This window comes from Sycon ciliatum, chromosome 4 (assembly GCF_964019385.1).
Source record: "Sycon ciliatum chromosome 4, ocSycCili1.1, whole genome shotgun sequence".
In the NCBI taxonomy this organism is placed as follows: Eukaryota; Metazoa; Porifera; class Calcarea; order Leucosolenida; family Sycettidae; genus Sycon; species Sycon ciliatum.
Genome location: NC_088646.1, coordinates 38,742,176 through 38,767,311, shown reverse-complemented (window position 1 = coordinate 38,767,311; position 25,136 = coordinate 38,742,176). Strand labels below are relative to the sequence as shown.

The 25,136-nt window shown below is 47.7% G+C and overlaps 2 protein-coding genes across 2 annotated transcripts in view; one reads left to right on the top strand and one right to left on the bottom strand.

Moving 5' to 3' along the window:
- LOC135816060 (acetyl-coenzyme A synthetase, cytoplasmic-like) overlaps positions 1 to 12,315 on the top strand; it is a 17,607-nt gene extending 5,292 nt beyond the window's left edge. Inside the window, exons 5-17 of the mRNA XM_065329426.1 lie at positions 2,410 to 2,485; positions 2,828 to 2,930; positions 3,188 to 3,378; positions 4,574 to 4,691; positions 5,430 to 5,563; positions 6,070 to 6,202; positions 6,606 to 6,662; positions 7,187 to 7,267; positions 7,686 to 7,794; positions 8,793 to 8,932; positions 9,279 to 9,338; positions 10,381 to 10,426; positions 11,351 to 12,315. Of these exons, the coding sequence (XP_065185498.1) occupies positions 2,410 to 2,485; positions 2,828 to 2,930; positions 3,188 to 3,378; positions 4,574 to 4,691; positions 5,430 to 5,563; positions 6,070 to 6,202; positions 6,606 to 6,662; positions 7,187 to 7,267; positions 7,686 to 7,794; positions 8,793 to 8,932; positions 9,279 to 9,338; positions 10,381 to 10,426; positions 11,351 to 11,565 (1,463 nt within the window). The 3' untranslated portion in view covers positions 11,566 to 12,315. The remainder of the gene's footprint in view (positions 1 to 2,409; positions 2,486 to 2,827; positions 2,931 to 3,187; positions 3,379 to 4,573; positions 4,692 to 5,429; positions 5,564 to 6,069; positions 6,203 to 6,605; positions 6,663 to 7,186; positions 7,268 to 7,685; positions 7,795 to 8,792; positions 8,933 to 9,278; positions 9,339 to 10,380; positions 10,427 to 11,350) is intronic.
- Positions 12,146 to 25,136, bottom strand: LOC135816061 (peroxisomal biogenesis factor 19-like). The gene is made up of 9 exons (XM_065329427.1): positions 24,806 to 25,136; positions 18,252 to 18,611; positions 17,643 to 17,788; positions 17,051 to 17,299; positions 15,514 to 15,580; positions 15,098 to 15,237; positions 14,450 to 14,632; positions 13,912 to 13,956; positions 12,146 to 13,173 (listed from the first exon to the last, which is right to left on the bottom strand). Exons 1-9 carry the CDS (start codon positions 24,867 to 24,869, stop codon positions 13,033 to 13,035), a joined length of 1,395 nt encoding a protein of 464 aa, XP_065185499.1. The 5' UTR covers positions 24,870 to 25,136; the 3' UTR covers positions 12,146 to 13,032.

The following is a 25,136-nucleotide window of genomic DNA, read 5'->3' as shown; positions in this document are numbered from 1 at the left end:
TGTGCCAGCTGAGGGCACGCAAGGGTGCTGATATTTCGCAAGCATGGCAACAAATGCTGTCCGTCATCGCAACAGCTATTCCCGAAGTGAAAATCAATTGTGAAGGTCAGTGCGTTTTGCATGCATGTTGGAAAAAAATTGGCTTCTGACTAGGTATGCAGACTAGGTATGCAAACGCTGGCTTTTGAATACTAGTACAGTCTCTGCAACCACCAGTCCTTATATGTTGTCTTTTTCTTTTCTCTTCTTCAGATTTGGAAGTTACATCTGCAGTGCTAGCGAATCTGATAAGCTACCTGCATGCCACGGCTGCCGCTGCTATCAGGAAAGCGTCAATAGCACCATCCAAAGCTGTTGAAGCCATCCCCGAACCGGTGATTGACGATTTGTCTCACCTTGCTGAAAAGTACCATGGTGGTTGGTGCTTGGTGGCCGTGCGGCGTGAGCTGGAAGGAGCAAGGTGTCGCAACGACAACTTGCTGCAGCTTATACCTTTATTTGGCCACGGCTGCCGCTGCTATCAGGAAAGCGTCAATAGCACCATCCAAAGCTGTTGAAGCCATCCCCGAACCGGTGATTGACGATTTGTCTCACCTTGCTGAAAAGTACCATGGTGGTTGGTGCTTGGTGGCCGTGCGGCGTGAGCTGGAAGGAGCAAGGTGTCGCAACGACAACTTGCTGCAGCTTATACCTTTATTTGGCAAGCCTTCAGCCTTGTTTGGAGAATTTTGGAGCCATTCTCCAAACATCTGAGCATCAAGCGTTGCCCAGAAATGACCAACCGCTCCGTGAAACCGCCGATAGTGTGACTTTCGTCGCACAGAACCTTCTTCAGTTGGTCAGGTGACTCGGCGTGGCTCGGAAGCTCTGTATAAGACAAAATACGACACAGATAAAAACAACTGAACCAGTGATATGTGAATTTTGCGCTTGTGTGTGCACGAGCATGCATGTGTGTGTGTGTGTGTGTGTGTGTGTGTGTGTGTGTGTGTGTGTGTGTGTGTGTGTGTATGTGTATGTGTGCTTGTGTGTATGCCACTGTGATAAGCGGTACAAGCAGTATACAGGATATTGACGGGTATTCACCTTGAGTGCATTCGCCGATAGTGTGACTTTCGTCGCAGAGAACTTTGCTCAGTCGGTGAGGCGACTCGGCCTTACGTTTCCTGAAGGCAATGTGTTCAGAACAGTTATGAACAGCTATGAACAGTTAAGAAATGACAAATATTGTTTGCAGTTCATGGGCCATATAGATGTGAAACACTTTGAATGCAGAAGAATGAGGATAGTGGCATCAAATACTGCATGGATTCTGTTTGATATGCTACTTTTTTTTCCCTTCCATGGAAAGGTGAGTACATCGTCGAACTTCATCTCGAAACTTCACACAAACCTAGAATGGAACTTGGACAACATGAAGGGGCCATGGGCATGGTGTGTTTAGTGGAGAACTATTCCGAAAACAGGGTGTCATTCGCATTGACTCCGTTCAAATTTGAGTACATTTCGTGAATAACTTACCTTGACATTCCGTCGTCTCCAAAGCAGTGAACTTCCAAAAAAAAATTAAAAGCCACGGCTCAACCTAAGGTAATGCGTGGTACGTATCAGAAACAACCAGCTTTCGCTCTGGAGATCCAGAATAGCCTCGAAGCATATAGCAAAAACAATTGAGAAAAAGAAGATGACGACGACGTTTCAATCACGCTTCAAATTTCGCGGGTCGAGTGCGGCAATCCTCGGATCGTGAAATGTGTGGCGTGTCGCCTCCCGGTATTTTACGACTCCCTGCTTTTACCCAGTCCAGTATCATGCAGTTCTTTCCTTCCGTATGCGATTATAATAGTATGGCAATTTCATGCAAATCAGTATTCAGTAGTTGTCTATGAGGTGCAGGTTATTCATTTCGCAAGATTTTGATCTTCTTCCCCGAACATGAAATGCAATGTAGAGTTGTCTTAATTCCGTGCTTTACGAGACATGTGCTTGGCGTCCTCCATGTCAGTCCTCGCGTTGGAATACTGGTGATTTCCTGTGCACTCGCACTTTCTTTACCCGTCCTTTACGGGACCAGTCCCATTCTATAACCGGAAGCTGTTCCTAACTAAGAACTCACCCTTATCCAGGCTACTTGTTCCCATACCCAGCCCATAACTATGCACTCACACTGCCCTTACCGAGCCTATTTGTCGGAGCGCCGTTTGAACTCACAGAACAACGCACCCCATAGAGTCAGACCAGCATGTCACCTATCCCCAAAACCATCTGGTTGGTAAAGCAATCGAGATCAGACTAGTCCAGGTATGGGGAGTTTTAATGTAGTTCCATGAAACTCTGTAGACAAGACATCTATTATTTGTACTTCAAGCGAGTAAGCTTTCTTTCTATTTGATTGTGTGTGCTTTGTAGATGGCGTGTATCGCGGTGACAAGCTCATCCCGCTGAAGGACATTGCGGACGGTGCCGTGGAGATCTGCCAGAAAGCGTACGCTCCTGCTGTTCATTTGAGGCATGGTGTTGCGTTGCTGTGTTGGTGCGACGGTGTGACAGTCGTATGCACTTACTCAGTTACTGTTGAGTGCTCTTTCACCATGAATGAATTCAGATGTATGAATCCTTGTTATGCGCGCGTGTGTGTGTGTGTGTGTGTGTGTATGTGTGTGTTTGTGTATGTGGTGTGCGTGTGTGTGTGTGTGTGTGTGTGTGTACATGGTGTGTGTGTGTGTGTGTGTGCAGTATGCGCAGTATATGACTTTCAGGATCTTGTGAGGTTTTATTGATACGTGTGCTGATGTATCCTGTTTCCCAATTTCACTGTTCTCGACAGGAATTTTGAACTGAAGCATTGCGTCGTTGTACGGCATTGTATCGAGCGCATGAACAAGGACAGGACCAATGGGGTAGCTAATGGAGCTTCTTCAACAGATGCGGTGAGTTCTTCTTGCATGTGCACGTAGTGGTTTGAGTGGATGTGTTTTATAATAATAAATTCAACTTTTATTGATACCCTTTCTCTTCACTGCACACTGGGACTATCACATAGTACATGCATCTTATGATTTTAAAGTGCCAAACCATATTGTGGAACAGGCGGTTACCAGTATCTGACATGGCGTTTAACGTCTGCTTTAGATGTTCATGCTTCCTTTAGCTGGTGTACTCTCTCACTCACTTCCCGTTGTTTCAGATCAAATGGAATCAGTCACTTGACTTATGGTGGCATGATCTAATGGATGGTGCTGATGAATGGTGTGAACCGGAGTGGCTGGACGCCGAGGACCCTCTGTTCATGTTGTACACGAGTGGTAGTACTGGCCGTCCCAAAGGTGTGCTGCACACGTGCGGTGGCTACATGCTCTGGGCGGCCACCACGTTCAAGTAGGTGCACACATGTCATGTTGTTTGTTTGCTTGCTACTCTCACTCTGTCTGTCTCTCTCTCTCTCTCTCTCTCTCTCTCTCTCTCTCTCTCTCTCTCTCTCTCTCTCTTTCTCCTGAATATGCTGACTTGGCAATGATGAGAACCGCAGGGGTTCCGAGGTCGTCCATGAGAGTGGGACGTGTGCTTGCAGTTGCTGTACTGTTGACTCGTGGTCCAGTCGGCACTCAACCATGTCTCTTCTGCCTGACTGAGCCAAGCAAATTATTAGTTTTAAATCTATTATTTATCGTGCTGCGCATACACACTCATGCATACACACACACACACACACACACACACACACACACACACACACACACACAGACGCACACACACACACACACACACACACACACACACACACACACACACACACACACAACCACGCTCGCACACTTTCCAATTCATTGGACAGCCTACCTGCAATCAGGCATGGTTGCCATGTCTTGACAGATCACCAATGACGGGAAATGATGCCCGCTGCACATTGTGTCTGGCATGTCAAGACCGACGACTATTGCGACTTATCAGACGGAAATGCATTTCTATTTGCCTATGGAAGTGGCGTTATTTCCTAGATCCTAGCTTTCCGTGCCAAGTGTGTCTAGAAGCAGAGCATGGTCACCGCTAGCACTGTGGTGCTAATACAGTGTACATGTACTGTAGTACTGTAGTAGGTTTATCACTGGCGTCTACATGACGATTACGATTGTATGTTCCAGGTTTATATCCAGTCCAGCGAATCATTTTGCCTGCGTACATCTTTCCAAGACACCTGGCCATTGTATTGCGGAAACAGGGTGGGGCAAACGGTGACTCAGAGATCAGGAGCACGTTGAACGAATGCAGTCAGACTGCTCCCTGCTTTGTGTGTGAGATACTCATCATCGTCAGCAGCAGCAGCAACAGTGCTTGTTGTACACCGTCCATGCAGTAAAACTCCTTTAATCTGGACACCCCCAATCCGGGCGCGTCTGTCCACCGGGCACCTTTCTGACCCATCTAGAGTCACACGGAATTGGCAATTGCTAGTTACAGGCAGTGCTTGGTCCCAACCTGCCCGGATTAATTGAGTTCTACGGTTTGTTCCTAGGGAATTGACTGTGTGTTAATATGTGAGCTGTGTTCCCAATGTTTCCCTTGGACAATGCAGGTACAGCTTTGACTATCATGAAGATGATGTTTACTTCTGCACGGCGGATATCGGCTGGATCACCGGCCATTCCTACATCACCTACGGGCCATTGGCAAACGGAGCTACTAGCGTCTTGGTGAGCTCAGCAGTGTGTGTGTGTGTGTGTGTGTGTGTGTGTGTGTGTGTGTGTGTGTGTGTGTGTGTGTGTGTGTGTGTGTGTGTGTGTGTGTGTGTGTGTGCGGGCGGGCGTGCGGGCAAGCGGCATGTGTGGATCCAGAGACCAGGTCTGACATGTTCCTGTGCAGCACTGACTTTAATACAAACTTTGTCTTTGCCCCGCGCACACACACACACACACACACACACACACACACACTCTGGGAATTACGTGCCTCTTTTCTATGTGCTACACAGCACTCACAGCACTCACACACTCACAAGATGGTAGTACAGTCCTGCTCAATAAAATCCAATCATGGCACTGAAGTACACGCCGGGTGTTGCACAGCCCTAGACCTGTGAACACTGGGCTGCGCAAACTGTGCGAGGCGCAAACTGTGCGAGGCGCAAACTTGAGTGGCGCGACTGGATTTCATTGAGCAGCACTGTACATGCAGTGGTGTATTTTTTTTCTACAAAATCCACATATCTCCAGACACTGGGGTGAATGATGGAGTGTGGTGGTGGGGCCCATTAAGCTCCGCCGACCAGAGGTCTCGGCTTGTATATTGTGCAGTGCTGTCCAGTGGAGCACGACCACTGGCAAACTTTGCGTTCATTTAGTTCTTTGTCTTGTGCGATCATGATAAAAGTCCACAACATGCCTTACACGGTCTGTGTTGCTCTGTGGGCGTATATTTCTGTGTCCATGTAGTTTGAGGGTGTTCCAACGTTCCCCGATGCCAGTCGCTACTGGGCAATTGTGGACAAATACAACGTCAGCAAGTTCTACACAGCACCCACAGCTGTACGCGCGCTAATGACGTTTGGTACTGAGCCCGTCAAGAAGTGAGTTTTAATACGGCGTGCTCTCAGCATGTTATGTTCTCATCAGTGAGTGTGTGTGTGCCTTCGTTGCTTGCAGTTTTAGTTGTCTGGGCTATCAGACTGAAGGTGGTGTTGAGCTACTACTCCCAAGCCCACTGGAGCTGCGCAATTTATTTCTTTATTTTTATTTATTCACAATCACGTGACAGTAGCCAATGAAAAGGTGATGTGGGCGATAGGTAATAGAGGGGAGAAAGAAAAAGAATGAAAGGGGAACTGAAAAGTAAGAGAAGCGCGGGGGAGCTAGGGCAGGGCTGGATATCAACTAATATCCAGCACTGATGATCAACCATGTACTGGAGATCTGATCCTGTTTTTCTACCCAAATCTGTACGATACTGCTTCGAGTGCCAGTGGCCTGAATGTGAGGGGGGGGGGGGCTTTTGTGTTATGATGTTGCTTTCTGTCGATTGCAAGTATGCGTCCGATCGATGCTCTTCCATGCTATGGGCTGCTATCCGTTGCAGGTACAAGCGCACGTCACTTCAGGTCCTGGGTACAGTCGGAGAGCCGATCAACCCCGAGGCGTGGCTGTTCTATTACAATGTGATTGGTGATGGTCGGTGCTCCATAGCCGATACCTGGTGGCAGACGGAGACTGTGAGTGTTCGCGCGGAAGATGATAGGCCGGTGTTTGCCTACGCTGTTCTCAGCAAACGCTTTACAATTTTACCTGGCCGTTGTGCTGTGCTGTGCTGTGTTGTGCCGTGCTGTGTTGCAGATACTGTGACTTGCATGTTGGTTCCCCTGTCTTGCTGTTTATAGTGTGTATTATGTTTACCATGTCGAGCACACGGAGAAACAGAAACACTCTGCTGTCAAGTCAATGCAGGACATTACTACTGAATGAGGAAGCCTGCCATGCAGGTGATTTTCACGTTTGCTCACCAAAGCTCTCCTAGTGTAGTGACTATCACTGCTTGTTTGATGTGAACTACCGACTGTTGGTGTGACATGCTCTGGGTTGTGTCTGTGCTGATTACTGCTGTTTGTGCTGTGTTAGGGAGGTCACATGATCACGACACTGCCCGGTGCTACACCCATGAAACCAGGTGCTGCTGTAAGTCTGACTCTCTCTCTAGCAATCTTTCGGCCTGTCTGACTCTCTCTAGCAATCTTTCGGTGTGTCTGTCTATCTACCTATCTGTAATTCTGTCTATGGTGTACTTCAAGTACCAGTGTCTATCTCCGAAAATGAGAAAATGCCCGAGCCTTATACATGTACATGGAAGAGGCTTTGGAAATGAGTTTCAACTTTTTTAAGTGGACTGAACAATCATGTATTGTTGCCAATTTGTTGGTGAGCTTGTAGTGTGGTAGCATGTATTGTGGTAGCATGTAGTGTGGTAGCGAATACATGAACTCAGAGCTACAGTGCAGGCATTCATGTACTCAGAGCGACAATCGTATTTTGACTTGTAAGGAGTTATCATGTTACTGCAGTGTTCAGTGTGCAGTGTAGCTTGTTCTGGGGGGACTTTTTTGAGGTGTCTGGCCTACAGGTAAGTCGGAGGTTTTCAGATCTTGTGAGCGCCTGTGATTGTAGTGATGTCGTGTGTGTTTGCTTTCCGTTGTTTCGTTCAGGGTCTGCCCTTCTTTGGTATCAAGCCTGTCATTGTTAATGACAAGAATGAGGAGCTACATGGGCCTTGTGAAGGATACTTGGTAGGTCTTCTCTTCGGGGTTTTCCCTGAGGCTGGTACTATACACACACACGTTTGCTTACTGTCGCTACATGCATCAAAGCCGGTCAGACTGACTATTTCCGCATCCGTAGGAATGTCGCCGCCTTCAAGGATTGAGGCGCTCAAGAGCAGCTCCTAAAGCGGTGGGAAGTGAATAGATCAGACCCGCCCGAGGTATACAGAAGCCAATACGGGAACTTCATTCCATGCCAGGCTGTTCATTAGCAGTTGATTCACTTACTTTGAACGTGGCTCTGTTTTCTTGCTTCGTCTTGCTGCTCTTACCTTGTTGGCGGGTGCAGTGCTGCTGCTGTTGCTTTTGGTGCTGTTGGCGTTGTTCCGATTGCCGTTGCCCCCATCGTCATTGTTGTCGTTGTTGTTGTTGTCACCTTCCACAGTGCATCAAGCAGTCGTGGCCTGGGATCATGAGGACCCTGTTTGGAAATCACGAGCGGTATGAAGATGTTTACTTCAAACCATTCCCAGGATACTACTATTCCGGTGATGGTAAGTGTTAGTGTTGTGCTGCTACTGCTGCTGTGACTGCTGCTGCAACTGCTTTGTTAACATGTTACTTGTGTGACTGGGCTTTGGACCAATGGCATGATCTTCTGGTGGTGCTGGTGGTGGAATGCTTGGCTATGCCGTTCCTGCACTTTGATATTGCCTGGCCATTGTTTGAACCTGTCTACTTTAATGACAACCGCAACTGAAGTCATTCTCGAAAGGATTATTGAAACGAAGCGTTGGCAATAAGTTGAGCTGTATGCATTGTAAACTGCCTGATGTTCATGACGTATTGATGTTGGCTATTTTCGCGAGAAGAACGTCGCGCAAATGTTTACCAGCATGAAGTCAAAACTTTAACAGTGGGTGTATGCGTGTGGGCACAGTGCTCCGTGGACATTTGTCATGGTATAGTCGCTGGTGCTGAAAAATCACATGTAGTGATGCGAAAATTAGGCAGCTTTAATTAAATAGAGTAATGATAGAGTGATGGCAGTGTGAAGTGCCGTGTTATGTAAGTTCATCTTGTTTACCCATCCATACACCTTTTTGCTTACCAGATAAAGAAGCCTTTTTTACAAATGCTGTATGCACTGCTCTTTCTGTTATTCTTCCTATGCAAGTCGCAACTCTTGTTTTGAGTTGTTTTTCTTCTCTCTTTTTCTTTCCCTACTAGTTGCTGTTACACTCACTGATCCTTATGCACAGATATACAGCATTCCCTCACTAGTGGGACCATTGTTATTAGGCTAGGGCCTGTTTTGGACTTCCCACTCTAAATAAAGAATACAAACAAACAACAAACACAACTGACGGCCTTCTGAAATGAAAACGCGGGCTGTGTCACATGCTATGCCCATCACCGACCATACACTATTGCAATTTGTTACCTGGTGGTAGTTATCAGTCAATTAACAGTGCTTCTCTGGTATGTGTGTGTGTGTGTGTGTGTGTGTGTGTATGTGTGTTTCTTGTCTGTGTCACTGTGCTGTGGATAGGCTGCAGGCGAGATGAAAGTGGCTACTATTGGTTGACCGGGCGCAGTGACGATGTTCTGAACGTCTCGGGCCACCGTATTGGCACGGCAGAGATCGAGAGTGCGCTGGTGGAGCATGATTCTGTCTGTGAAGCTGCAGTGGTATGTTGTGTATGACAATGTACTTCAATACATGTACTCCCACTTGATACCAGTTGTGTTGTTCCGCACAACCATGTTCTGTCATGTGACCTTTATCCGCCAGGGAATGCGCCATTTGAGTCACGACAACATACCCTTGTTGTGGAAGAATGGGCTTATTCTAAAATCTAAACACGAACTGAAACTTGTCACTATTGTTACTGTTGTTGCTGCTGCTGCTGTTGTTGTTGTTGTTGTTGTTGTTGTTGTTGCTGCTGCTGCTGCTGCTGCTGCTGCTGCTGCTGCTGCTGCTGCTGCTGCTGCTGTTGTTGTTGTTGTTGTTGCTGTTGTTGTTGTTGTTCTACAGGTTGGTATGGATCATGAACTGAAGGGTCAGGCTCTCTTCTGCTTTGTGACACTAGCAGCAGTAAGCTGACACTGGTGCCATTTGCGTCTCTTCTTCTGATCTGCGTGCATGTGTGTGTGTGTGTGTGTGTGTGTGTGTGTGTGTGTGTGTTTGCTTCAGCCGTTACGCTTGATGTTTCTATACATGACGTGGTGTGCGTGCATATCTGTTTATGGCGCACAAGTTGTATTTTTGGTATAACTTGCCTTTTCCGACTGCCTTGGCTATGTAGCAATTTTCTTGCTTGCAAGAACAATCATGATACAGTCAAATCTGTCGTAAGCGACCGCCCCTTGGTGCAAGAAAAAGCGGTCTCTTACGGCAGATGGTCTCTTACGGGCCAGTTACGGCAGATGTATGGTAAATCCGGCATACCGGGCATGCATATATGCTTCCATGTACTCAAATCGACGAGAATAATGTGATTTTTAATATCATGTTATTGGATATTCAATAGAATATAGGGGTGCACAAACCCAAGAATAGTGCACATACCAGGGCTAATCTTTTACATGTTCAGCCAGCTGTCAAGGCTTCCCTGTTCAAGTAACTTGAGCGCAAGTCCGAACTTTCTAGTAGTTCGGACTTGCAAAGCATCTCCTCCTTGTAGAATAATGTCAGTCGCCTGTGTGACCAGATCCAGTATGCTGTCAAGGCTACAGCGCAGCCTCAGTACAGGCCAGGGCCAGTCGATCGCACTTGCAAGACAGCGCATTTTCACACCTTGCAGTTGACAGCGCACTGGCAAGTACAGTTTTGCACCTGAACCTGGGTCGCGGTCGTTTACAGCAGATTTGAATGCAGCCACTGTGCATGAAATCGCGGTCGCTGGTCGCGCACAGCATATGGTCGCTCTGGACAGATCAGTTTGCATGTGAAACCGTCGGTGCACGGAAAATCGGTCGCTAACGGTAGATGGTCGCCTACAGCAGAGGTCGCTAACGGCCGATTTGACTGTATTTACAATGTGATTGTTTAGAGTATTGAACTTATAATCAACCCTGCTCAGTGCCATTATCTATGACAAACTCAGTCTGTCTTTGATTTTGTGTGCACATTGCAGGGAATTGATTTCACTAGTGAGCTGGCTGGTCAACTAAAGCAGCAAGGTGAGATGAATCTACATGTTGGCCTAGACGTAGTTTGCCTCCCTGATTTTTTTCATTCTTTCTTCGAGTCCTTAGCCTTAAGCGGGATTCACAGAAGCTTTTTTGCGATGCGACGCGATCTGCGATGGATGCGTGCGATGCGAACTCGCGAAATACCATTCACAGAAGAAGTCAGCGATGCGACAAAGTCTTGCTGATTTGGGTACGTCACCATGATTTTCGCGCGGTTTGATACAACTTGTACAAATTTATAGGCAACTCTTGAACCTTTGTACAACTTTGCTGTAGAAAAGGTCAAAATCGTACGCCTTATCGCATCGCAAAAGTTGAGCCAAGCTCAACTTCTGCGATGGCCTGCGATGGCCCAGTTGCGGCAGTTGCGTGGGGTGCGACATGGCTGCGATTTGGGGTTTTCCCGGTTTCGCGTCTGTCGCATCGCAAAAAAAGCTTCTGTGAATCCCGCTTTAGCTTAGGTTATCGATGTTCGTTCCGTAGCGAGGTGTACCGCTACCTGGACAGCCCCGGTGTTTTTTCTTCTGGTTTCTGAGAACGTGTGGCTGGTCTATGCCAACTGAATCTGCTCACCCGCACGCTCATATCCAAGCAATGGGCAAGCATAGACTTTCATGAGTATAATTTTTATTTAAAAATCTAGTACAGAAATCCCCATCCTCATTTCTTTAGTTCATTTGGCTTACGTGAAGACTAGCCGAGCTTGCTTGGTGATGTCAACGCGAACAAGCGAAATAATAATACTTTAGTAACAGAAATCCCCCCCTGCCAAGCATGGAGTGCGAACTCATTCGAAAATGATTTCCGTCCGAAGCCTTCCTGCTGCGGAGTACAGGTGTTTAGGTGTTTGTTATATTGAAATGGTTTCTATTCAATTGGGGTTATTGTCCTGGTTCTCGCTTGTCCTTGCAGTGCGGCGGAAGGTGGGACCGTTTGCGAGTCCCGACTACATTCAGGAAGCACCTGGCTTGCCGAAGACTCGCTCTGGCAAGATCATGCGCCGTATCCTACGCAAGCTGGCCATCGGCAGTGACGACCATGGTGACATCTCCACCTTGGCCGACCCAGCAGTCGTGGCCCAGCTGAGCAAGGGCCGGAGTTTGGCTATCCGTGTCGCCGCCTCCTAGTTTCCCCTGCTGTGTCGCCTCGTTTTATTTGGATCCGCTGAATGTTGGAAGTGTGACAACGCTGGTCGATTGTCTTTTTTGCTCGTCTGTCTGTATTTTTTTGCCCTCTCCCCCCAAGCTTGTTATCTATTTCACCCAACTGTCACTAGCGAGCAGTGAGTGTTTACCGGTTCTGCATCATGTGTCCCTGGCTTCACAGCGGATGGAGTGGCAGTGTAGGCCCCAGCACGCATCCCAAGAGCTACTCTTCTAGGGAATGGAAAGAGGGCACTTCTTGCTTTTTGTCTTGGCTGTATAATTACTTTGAGACGTGTACCAGGGCAATATCAATAGTGCTACTCTTTAGCCATGCTGACGCCTCTCTCTCTCTCTCTCTCTCTCTCTCTCTCTCTCTCTCTCTCTCTCTCTCCCCCCCCCCCCACGCTTGGCTGTGGCCATGTTCAACATGATGGCATTGTCGAAATGATAGATCTCAGAGTAACGTTATACAAATGCATGCATTTTATTGTGAACTTCAAATGGAACCCGTCACCTCTGCGACCTGAACTGTCTATTTTTTTTTAAATAGTTTCTTCAGTGGTTCCGTCATGCTGTCTTCTCTCTAACCATCAACATATCAATTCATTGAATCAGTTCTCTAGAAAACACAAGTCAGTAGGAGAAAAAAATCATGAAATCACTATACTTCTTCACAATTTCTCTGAAGAAGTAAATAATAACAATAATAATAAAAAAAAGTTGAATCTATGACTTTGTTGCATTTGGTGAGCCTCACATGAGGGTCAGGGCGTGTGAGTGTGTATGGGAGGGGGGGGGGGGGGGTGTAGAAAGCAGCATATGCCTTCCACATACTTTCGAATGAGGAAAGTTCTAAAATGGAATAAGGAGATCAAAGTGTGTTCTGTGGTCTGTATCACATCTCCCACAACACTGAATAGAAGAAAGTGAGGTAGGAAGAATTTGGCAAATGGTGTTTGCCTATGTTTCCCAAGTCTCAGTAATATGGTGACATAACAGTAATTGGTTTATATAGATATTTTTAAAAGCACTAATATCATTCCAGACTGAGAGGGAATCAAATCACTGACGTCATCATCAGTGAATCAAACAAAGCCAGCAGAAACAGAAGACAAGGTTGGGTATGAATCGGGAGGAAACAAGCACACCGACTGGGCCATCACACTCATGCCGGGCAGCGGCAATACAAGCAGTGGATCAGTGCGCCGATGACGGTGCTACTGAGGAATGGCGACTGACATCTCGACACGTGCCTGCAAGTCTAGAGCTGGGGGGCACTGCGTGTCCGTGGCCTGCGAGCAAGTCCATTGGTCTCGTTTGAAGATCAGCGTTGGCGTCCAGCACCGCACTGTGTATGTGGGCATTTTCCACACGCAATGTCTACCATTCGCTGTCGGTAGTAGGATAGTAAGGGGGACGACAGACCGTCACAAACCTGCACTACTCAGCTTACATGATACAGCACTGCTCACCGCCCTGGCTTCCGTCAGCTGGAGGTGCGAACGGCATGCCCGGCATGCCCATGCCGCCAAGCGGTGGCAAGCCAGGAAACAAGGGAGACCCCGCTCCATCGAGCTTCATGTCAGGAGCCTGAAGCAACAACAGTCCACAACACCGCACACACATGCGCACACGGACAGCCGTCAGCCTCATCCGAGATGAAATTGATCAACCCAAATGATCACACATCTTTACCTGGTTCACATAACAGACACATGATCATCTCTGTCTAAAGGCTACTTGATGCAAAGGGCAGCAAGTTTGTCTGTCATACAAACAAATGACACCCACCCACACAGCATACACTGCACACTGAAGTACACGGAATACACTAGGCACTGGACAGCAACACACCCATCGCAAACATCCTCTTTGGTGAGCCATTGGTCTTGAAGTACATAGAATTCCAAGCACTAGAGCTACTAGACATCCCAAAGTTGATTACTAATCATCCTGAAGTCCACCAAGCTACCGTAAAATTCCGTTAATAAGCCCCGGGCGTATACTTTGCAGAGCGTCAAAAACCGGGCGTAACGTCGTAACGCTGAAGCAAGGTAGACAACTAGATGACACTTTGAGTCCACTTTACGCCTTGGGCTTATTTCGGGCATGGGCGCTAAAACGGACTTGAAGTGTACACCGCCTAAAACTGGGCTTACTATCGGACATGGGCGTTATTTAGGGTGGGCTTATTTATGGAATTTTACGGTATATCAGGCCGGGGATAGCCGTCAGAATGCATGCGTTGCCGTTGCACCAGGAAGTAATCCTTGCTTTGCACTAAGAAGTGCATAAACAGTACATACATACATGCATGGTAGATCTTACCAGCTCGTGCATGACAGCGTCTGGTGGGTGACCATGCTCTTGTAGCTGCACACACAAACAGATACACACACACACACACACACACACACACACATAAACAGGTGTCTAAAATCCGCAGGCTGCGTATAGTGCTCTATGTCCAGTGGACAGAGCCAGTATAAATTATACAGTTCACAAACAGCAGCAGTGCACCCAGCTCTGAGTAATGGCAAGGAAGGACCTGGTTGTACTGTTGCTGTTTGTGAATTGTCCATACACAACAGGCACGATGACATGATGAGTGTAGTGTGGATACACAATTACACATTGGTGATTCATACCATCATGTCTCTCAACTAGTCAAAGAAAATCACTGTCCGCATCTTCAAAACAAAAGCTGATTACTGTCGCTACAGGGAACAAGATTATCTGGATAAGGAACAGCAGTGCATAATGTACAGAGCATATAGTACGTAGTAATGGCACCATGCAGCCATGGCCACTGCATGGAAAACACACCAGAGCCAGTTTAGTTTAGGCTCGGACCATAAATTTGTACCTGTTGCATCAGCTGCAGGATGGTCTCATAGCGTTCCTTCTTGCTCGCATCAGTCGCCGACTCGTCGCTGGATTCGTAGATGGAGCAGACAGAGCGCAGGATGTCCAGCTGCTTTGAGTAGCGAGTGCGATCATCGGCGGACAACGACTCCTCACTGCCATGGTTCACCAGCCAGTCTTGAAGCTGCAGACAAAATGTACATGTACATGTTAAATTGAGTGAGATCATGGCAAGCCCAGCGATGAGCAAAGCAACACTTCCACGCATGACCACTTAAACACATGAACACTTAAACACAAAAACACTGACACACTCCCGGTGTACTGGTAGTGTTAGTGACCTTGCAGTACTGTAGCCATTGCCAAGGTGATTTATAGAAATCATTCCATGCACACAGCAGCACTACCGCAGAACTCCAGTACGGTGCTTCTACTATACACAGTCTTGTTCATTTGTTAGGGTACTGCACTGGAAGAACCACTCTGCAAACTGCCATTGCACACTCACCACAGTTACATTAGAGATCTTTAAAAAAAAGTGATGTCGCATGCACACAGCAGACATACATTATATAAGGTGCACACATACACCACACACACACACGCACGCCGACAGTGCATTTTGATTACACATCCACTGCTGTCTAACCTTTCCAGAAAGCTCCTTGACAGACGGGTAGAGCACATCCGGTGACAGCAGAGTCTGCATCATTGTTTCCATCATTGGAATCAGACCACTGCTATCAAGTGAGTCCGGTGTTTGAGATCCACTACCACCACCACCCCCAGCTAGCAAACAGTAGCACAAAACAAATCACATGGAATACCGGTACTACACCAATTTCTGGAAAATAAAGATCACAAGGCCCTGGTGTCCAAAGCGTTGGAAAAAGCAGTTGATGTGCATGATTGTGCATGTGAATGTAAACCGTTAGACGCAGGCCAAGAGCTGTGTGTTCAGCTCCTGTTTATACGTAGACTGTCAACACCTGAACACAGTGACTCAGCATAGCGGCATGCACAGGAAAGCATTACTGTATGCACTCTGTTGATCCCCACACTTACCAGCCATTTGCTGCTGCAGTAACTTCATGAACTCCTCTTCACCTGTGTTTGCCTTCACGTCCGCTGACTAAGGGGCAGAGGACACGTAACACAACACAGCATAGTTTTAAAAGTCAACAAATAGAATACCGTAAGGGGTCGTCCGTAATTAGGGCTGAAACAATTATACCGAATACTCGAGTACTCGCTCGGTTTTTTCAAAAATAATCGTACTCGGAATAAATCAGAGTACTCGTTCATACATGGTACATGCATTCACCACAGAAATCTGCAGTTTCAGAGCAGCAGTCAGCAGATATTGATGTGCAGGCTGTGTGGTGAACATTTGTTCACGAGTAGAGAGAGCCCAAATGACCCACCAACCAATATACCCGAGAAAAATGACTGCTACTCGGTTCGATCAGGGTTGTATCATGTGATTTTAAGCCCTTGGTGTGCAATTTTTAGAAGATGAATAATACTCGAATACTCGAATATTCGATCGGAGAAAATCAGAGTACTCGAACTCGGGATCTCAGTGCCAACTTTCAGCCCTATCCGTAATTATCGACAAATTAAAAAATCCGTCCTCGTGCAAAATTGTCTCTGACCCACCCACCCACCCCCCATTTTTCCCATTAATTTTTGATTTTTACCGATGCCCAGCTCGAAAATAAGAGCTCCTGACCCCATGTTCACTGATTGCACCTCCATGTACATGTATGACAAGTACTAGTAGCTAAGTTAAGTGAGTAGGAGGTCTACCGACGGCCATGCACGTCCTACAACTACATAAAGAGTCATGTACCGGTACTGTATAATTATCATACTGGTGTTTGCAATCCTACACTACGCGTATACGTCTACAGTGCACTACATGTCAGTGCAACAAGTGTATGAAAGTCACTGAAGAAAAAAAAAAGTACGAAAAATCAAAAAAATAAATTCCGCCAGCCCTCTTGACCACCCACCCCCTTTCTGCCTGAGGACGGATTTTTTAATTTTTCGAAAAATACGGACGACCCCTAATGTCGTGTATTAAAGCCGGGCTTATTCCTGTAGAAGCCGATGTCAGGGCTAGGTTTCTATTCACATCAGGCTTCTATTCAAACCAAGTACTTCGAAGTAGGTTTTATGTGTGTCAACACTAGAACCAGGCTTACGTGTCGACAGTATAATCTTGAAAATCAGGCTTATATTCAAAACAGGCTTGTATTTGACACAGGCTTTAATACAAGACACTACGGTAGTCCATATATTGAAGACATGAATGGGTAGCATGACTCACTGATACATATACATGTACAGAGATTTCAATGCTACACACTGTGTGACAACACAACCAACACCGCACACTGGTTAAGCACAACTCTCTCTCTCTCTCTCTCTCTCTCTCTCTCTCTCTCTCTCTCTCTCTCTCTCTCTCTCTCTCTCTCTCTCTCTCTCTCTCTCTCTCACACAAACACACACATACGCGCGTGCACACACAAACACACACACACACACACACACACATACGCGCGTGCACACACACCTACACTACAAAGTACAAACGTACGCTTTTCAGGTTCTCCTGCATACCACTGACAGCCTGTGCAAGCTGCTCTTCTAGACTGCCACCACCAGCACCAGCACCGGCACTGGGCGGTGAAGCTGCTGACGCTGATGCAGCACTGCCAGCACCGGCCATGGCGGCTGCCGAAGCGAAAGGGTTTGCGTCCGGCCCTGTTGGAAGTCCACCAAAGAGATTGGGCATTGGCATGCCCATACCACCAGCACCATTGCCACTGGCACCTGCCTCTAGATCCTGAGTAGCAATGGTGAACAGAGCATACGCAAAGAAACACAAATAAATTTGCAAGCACGAATGCACGCACAAACACATATGTACATGCACACACGCACGACCACACAACTATTGTGCATATTGTTTTCGAGCACACAGCCGGCAAGTCTTCTTACCACAGAGACACGGTTAGACTTGTGAACTGCCTCCACCATCACGCATGCACTGCTGTCTTGGCAGAACAATACACCATCACGCATGCACTGCTGTCTTGGCAGAACAATACACCATCACGCATGCACTGCTGTCTTGGCAGAACAATACACCATCAGCACAAAGACATGACAATCCACATGCTACACACCTTCATCATCTGTTCAAACTGGGCGTTAAACTCCGGATCTCCATTAGAAAACTGTTGCATAGCGCTGCCAAACTCTTGCTGTGCTAACTTCAGCTCGTCATTGAATGCCCGCACCCATTCATCCGCTTCAGGAGAGCTCGCAGTGGCTAGAGACGAAAGAGACAAGACATTGGTCCCATGTGAGTGAGGATAATGCCTTTATCATACTTTGACATTCTACAGATAGCATCCTTTTACATTCTACAAATACTCAAATAGCATAGGTGCAGTCTGACCTCATGAATAAGTCAACTGCAGGTGACGTGTAGTGTGTTGCTAGTGCTATAGTAATGCACACACTAAACAGCTTAAAGCTATGTACCCACTGCACTGGACTGCACTGAACTGCACTGAACTGCACTGCACTGCACTGGAACATGGCCATCATCTATTCATTAGGTCAGGTTTCACTCACCAAAGCTACAGCATAGTAAAATACAGCTCTACCGAAACAGTAGGTAAGGGCATACATAGCATACAATTAGATGAAGTACACAATGGCATTGTCCCAAACACAAAGCACTGCTACGAAAGCCATCAAGGTACCAGCAGAAAGGCTGCCATCCCTACCAGCTTGGGCCGATGAGCTGGGAGATTTCGATGACGAAGACGACGATGACGTCTTCTTCTTTTTCTGTTTGGGTTTTGCAGCTGCGGATGATGTAGCAGCAGCAGCAGCAGTAGCTGTAGCTGCACTGGTAGCTTTGCTACTGGATGCCGCTGCAGACTCAGTACTGCTAGACACTGCACATGCTTGTGCATCACGACCATCATCCAGTGAAGGTGTGGAACCGGTACTGCTCGCAAGACCCGAAGTAGCAGTGGCTGTCGGTGCTGCTGTTGCTGCTGTTGCTGCTACGCCTAGTGCTGCTGCAGGTGGCGCTGAGGCTCCAACAGCAGTGAGGTGCTTGTTGAAATCATCCAAGGCGCCTGCACACAGACGCACACACACATACACACAATGGCATACAACACATCAGAAAGTTGGAGAAGGCCAACGGTACCAATGACAATACCAGCTACATGTATACATTGCATATTATCTCAGTGCAAGCCAAACAGCAAATAAGGGTATGTAGGTTATAAAGGGCATGTTCATCATAATACCAGTAGATGAATTTCAACAAAAGTCGGGAGTACAGATTTGCCCACATAAGCACGTTTTGTAGTCCCAAAGCCTACCATACATGTATGTGTATGGATCTCTCCCCCCCCCCCCCCCCCCTCGTCTCCCTTGCATAGGATCTAGGATGTGCCCTTCCGTCACCTGGTGAAAATGATGGAATCAAAAATCCACACACTCTTCTACCAATTCGAGTTCAATACTACTTTTCCAACTGAAACTGGTGGCTGTGCTAAGCTCTACCGAATCCCTCGCTAGTAGAAACTGGTTGAGTGCCATTTGTAACTTTTGATAATACAAAATTGAATCTCCGTCTACTGAAATCCCTCGCGCCGCTCTTACAGATTCAAGCTGCCGACTTTCTGCACCAGAAGCAGTAAGCCTGTTTCTACCAGTTGATGTAGAGGGCCAATAATGAATGCACCATTAACATAACTCCTTGCTGGAGTACTGTAAAGTACCGTTGATCCCCCCCCCCCCCCCCCCACGCCATGTCGCTTCCCAGCTGGGTTTTCGGCAGGGGGGGAATTAGATCAAGGCTGTCAAGTGCAGTACGATGTACAACAACGTAGAAATTCAGACTCGATGTGCTGGATTGTGCACATTTTCATCCTGGATTGGCAAGTATTGTGTACAGCAGTGCATGCGTCGGTTCAACATCGTACTTTCGTTGTATACGCCGAAGTCGCTTCACAGGTAGAAAATCGACAGGGGGGCGTGAATTAGAGAGTGTCGTGATCTGCATCCCGATGTACCACTTGTAGTGTAATGACTGCTGTCATGACTCGGCCTGGTCTAGTCGTGCATAGCTGACTCTAGTTACTCTTGTCCCCTACTGACATTGTGTTTCACCATTAGTACACGTTGCCTCTACTCTAGTCGGTGCATGAATAGCCGTTCCTAGGTTTACATGTTCCATCGTGCAGTCCGTAGTGCACGCGACATTCTCGGCTTGACTTCCGCTGCTCTTGCGCATGCCAGTCATTATTCCTTTGTGATGGTAGAGAAAGGTTGTACATTGTCTTGGCTCGTATCCAGTAACTCTTTGGGAATGAGGGTACGGATTTGAGAAGTAAGTTAGAATCACTAACTGTAGTTACTTGTGTGACTGGATTGGTTGGGATTAGTAAAGTGAAACTCTCTCGAGACGTTTAGGTTGTGCGTCAGTCGAGATATGGTGCTGTGACCAGGATGTCGTCACCCAACGAACAAACAACCTCTGAACAGGAACAGCCTGTCGAGTCAACCGGTGCAGCTGCTGCAGAATTACCGGTAACCCAAGCCGCTCAAACGAGCGTAGATCCACGAGCCGTGGATGGTACAGCGGATGAGTCCCATGAGGCCGGTAATGAGGACGCCAGCAAGGACCAGACCGATGGCACGGACGCTGGTGCAGGAGACCCGGAGCGGCTGCTAGTCTCGTCCACCCCCGAATACAAGCAGATGATCCAATCGAGGTCCAACATGAAGCGTCGACTGACGAGGGTGAGGCAAAAGATAAAAATTCACCTAGACCTGCTAGGAACTGATTGTTTCAGCGCAGACGCTCTTGGCCGCCTAGATGTTTCTGCCGCACGTTCCCTTTACGATGAGGCGTCCGGTTTGAAGTTTGAAGTCAAAACATCGAGGGTATCCAAGACAATATTAGACGGAGCTTAGAAGACGCAAACGAGGATAAGAAATTAGATGAACAAGACGCGTGGGAGAATAATTTCGAACTTGAATGCGTGTGTTTGCTGAGGCTCGCACAATGTTTACAACAATGCGACCACCACTCTCGCACTCAGTATGAAGCTGAAGACGAACGCCGTACCCGACTCCGATTACTAGAAGAGCATGGGCCACGCGCGCTAGATGTTCTTGATGCGGCCATGTCTAGCCCTCGCAGCGGACCAAAACCAACATGTCATGCGTCGCCAACACTACATGCGTGGAGTGAGAAGAGTGCCGACATGGATATCGACACTGCTACTTCAAGTGCTTGTGACACTGTTGAGCCACCGCGACAGTCCCAATGTGAGTCGGCTGAACAGTCACACGCACAAAGTGCAGAGCTTCATGACATTGTACATGTAGTAGATGCAACTGAGTCTCCTGCCAGCGCAGCAAAAGCACAGGAAACCAGCGCAGCAGTCAGTGTCAGAAGCCAACCAAGATCACCAGTGCCACCAGTCCCCAAACCACGTGTCAGGCATGCCATTGGCCCTGGCACTGGTAGAACTGCTGCCACTCCAGCAGTGCATGCGGTGCCCAGCCCAAGTCCCACCTATGGCAGTGGTGAGGAGGACAGGGCCTATGACTATGAGCATTACCTCCAGCAGGAGACCCAGGACAGACAAGCAGTACAACAGCTTCAGCCAGATGCAGAAACATTCTATCCACCAGACCATTCTGTCGCCGCCAGGACAGCCCCTCCACCAGCCACAACCTGGCCACGCGATGCTATTGCCCCACTGGAGCAAGCTCTTCAGGGCGCAGTTATGAATGTCGCCCAGGCTTTGAGCCAAAACCAAACGCCACAACACACCAGCACATCCGCTGCAGCCGGCCCAAGCTCCGTTGTGTTCAAGCTAAAACCGATGGAAATACCGAGCTTCGACGGGCAGGTCACCAACTGGCCCGATTTTTGGGACCTGTTTGAAACTGCCGTGGACAAACAGCCAATGTCCGATGTCGTTAAGCTGAGCTACTTGAAGAGTGCCCTCACTGGCCGAGCTGCCCACACGCTCGCTGGTCTGGCTATCACCAACAACAACTATGCCACGGCCGTACAGCTACTGAAAGAACGATACGGACGGACAGATGATATTGTTGCTGCCCTGTATACCAAGCTGCAGCGATTGCAAAGCACATCGTCCAAACACCGTGATATCCGGAACACCATTGACAACATCGAACGGATACTACGACAGCTGTCTGCCATGGGCATTAGCGTTGAACAGCAGCCACTATTGGTGCAGCACATTTTGTCCAAGTTCCCTACGGAAGTACTCACCAAGCTAGAGGAATGGCGAACATCGAGCCATCAGTCGTGGACGGTCGCCACCCTGCGATCCGCCCTTCAGCGGTATGCCGAAATCCACCGGAATTTGCGGGAAGGTTCCGAGACTTCTGCCTCTCAGTCTTCAAGGACACCGGCCACACAGACACAGCACGGCTCACCAATGACCATGCAAGGAACTGGACACGCTCTTTCATCTCAGTCAACGCATAGTGCGCCTCCACGTCTATGTGTCTTCTGCAAGGGGACTCACTTCAACGACCAGTGCGTCACCTACAAGCTGGCTCGGACAAGACAACAGAAGCTCCGAGAACAAGGTCGTTGCTTCATTTGTCTGCGACGGAGCCATATGGCGTCCCAGTGCCCAGAGAAAACCAAGGCGTGTTTTCACTGCAGCAAGACCGGCCACAACCGAGCTATCTGCCCAGCCCATGAGAGACGTGAGCCCTCCAAAGGCAGCTCAAGGCCACAACCAAATGGCTCACAACCTGCCAGGGCCGTCTCCACACAGGGTAATGATGAGGAACTTGTAAATACGTGCTCCGCCAGTCTCGTGTCAGAGGGTCCCAGCGACAAGACTGGTGCAGTATTCCTCCAGACAGCACAAGTGCAGATTCAAGCTGCCGATGGTAGCTTTATCACCGCGCATGCGTTACTGGACACCGGCAGCAATCGCACGTACATGAGTACCCAGCTCAGCAAGCAGCTTCAGCTGCAGCCGGAGAGACAAGAGTCATTGACCCTCATCACCTTTGGAGTGACACACCCACGCAGTGTTGTTACATCGGTCGTTCAGACGTCCATCTCACTGTCCGACGGACAGAGGTACCCCATCAAAGCGAATGTACTCGACACCATTACACGACCTATCCGACGCTACCCTCTTCCATCTGAAGATGCGGAGTTCCTGGCAGGCGAACCATCCATTCAAATGGCAGACACCATACCATCAACAGCCGAGACGAGGGCCATTGACATTCTCATTGGTTCTGATCATTACGGAAATCTTGTGCAAGGATCACCGCAGCGTCTACCGTCAGGTTTGTACGTGATGGATACGCTCTTGGGTCACATCGTCACAGGACAGTGTTCGTCCAAGTCGGATGACAGCAACAGCTCAACGCTTCTTGTCATGACGCAGGCAAGCACCGGTCTACAGCGTCCGCTATATGACTACATGGCAACCGCCGACTCTGCTCTGCTTGCTGAAGTCGAACCAAACTTGACGGAGTTTTGGTCGCTAGAAAGGATCGGTGTGGAGGACCCAGCAAGTCTCCCAACAGATGACGACACAGTTCGACAGTTCGAGAAGACCGTCACGTTTGCCGACGGCCACTACACAGTCCAGTTTCCATGGAAGCCCGACATGCAGCTTCCACACAACAAAGACCTAGCCTACGGAAGGATGAAGTCACTGGGGAAACGGCTTGCAGCAGATCGAGACCTGCTGACCAGGTACAACGACGTGCTGCTGCAGCAGGAAAGGCTTGGCATTATCGAGCGAGTCACAGAGAAAACCAAGTGCGGTCAACGCTCGCACCATCTGCCGCACCATAGCAGCCTTAGCTCAAAACACGCATTACACTAGGCCCTTTCGTGAGAACCACCCCGCTGCGTTTGTTCATTAGATCCAAATTGCTTTCTATTAGGGCTGAAACGATTATACCAATTACTCGGTAAGCGATCGATAATTCCTTATCAATCAAGTAATCGTTACGTTATAGATTACTCGTTAGGGATTTTGAGTCCAAAAAGTACTGAAAACCCTCGTTTTGTGAAGTTTGAATCAGTTTCCGCTGTGTGTATGCAGTTGCCAGGGGCATGGTGCATATAAATTGACTTCAAAACTGTCATGGTTTGGAGCTACCCTGTCACTAATGCAGATTTTTGGTATTATGAAGGCCTAGCTTTTGGTAACAGGAGAATTTTTGCACAAAATTCTGACGCTATTTGCTAAAGATTATAATCGATTACTCGATCGTTAAGCTAAAGAGTAATCGATAGGTGAAAATCCACGATCGTTTCAGCCCTACTTTCTATTCGTTATCACCCTTTCTTCTCTTTACCCAGTAGTGTAACATTTTGCTGGCCGGAGTGTCGTGATCTGCATCCCGATGTACCACTTGTAGTGTAATGACTGCTGTCATGACTCGGCCTGGTCTAGTCGTGCATAGCTGACTCTAGTTACTCTTGTCCCCTACTGACATTGTGTTTCACCATTAGTACACTTTGCCTCTACTCTAGTCGGTGCATGAATAGCCGTTCCTAGGTTTACATGTTCCATCGTGCAGTCCGTAGTGCACGCGACATTCTCGGCTTGACTTCCGCTGCTCTTGCGCATGCCAGTCATTATTCCTTTGTGATGGTAGAGAAAGGTTGTACATTGTCTTGGCTCGTATCCAGTAACTCTTTGGGAATGAGGGTACGGATTTGAGAAGTAAGTTAGAATCACTAACTGTAGTTACTTGTGTGACTGGATTGGTTGGGATTAGTAAAGTGAAACTCTCTCGAGACGTTTAGGTTGTGCGTCAGTCGAGATAGAGAGGGGGCAGATCAACGGTACTTTACGATATGTACTATTGCACTGTAAATGTGCTTTGCAGTATTGAGAGATCGCAGAAGATTTTGGCCCTCAACAGCACACAAACAAGTGCATGGATAAAGTCATTTTGATTCCACATAAATGCAGTATTCTACTGCATCATAAAAATGAATCTCTGCCCCACCTGAGCTTCATGCGTACGAGTAATAGCAATCATCACGAAACCTCTGATGATTGCTATGACATTATTGTTAGATCATCACAACTGTAGATTTACATCGAGTTCTGAACATAATTGTGGACTGAGAACTCTGATCTGTACTGTGGCTGAGGTTATTTTCTGTGATTTGGGACTCCACGAATACAGTCATGTACATGTATGTACCCACAAAAAGTAAAGCATTAGAAAATTGAAAATAACTAAAAAAAATAGAAAACAAAATCACAATCTGACTTACTATCGAGGAGTTCAGATAACTCATCATCATCTTCAGCATCTGCATCCGGGGGAAGTGATGACATAATTCTACTATTTGTAGTGCAGATCGATTCGACGATCAGTAGACGAATATCAATTACGAACAACCTATAGTATTATTGGTTCAAATTTCCCTGAAAACGACGATCAAGCACACGATTTGAAAGTTGCCTGGCAGTGACACCAATGATTTCCGAGTGCGCCTCGATACTCACTTGGCCGAATCAGTACAGCCACTGATCATGCTGACAGCTGGCACAAATGGCACTGGAAGTATTGACAATTTGTACATACTCCTAGCTAAAACAATA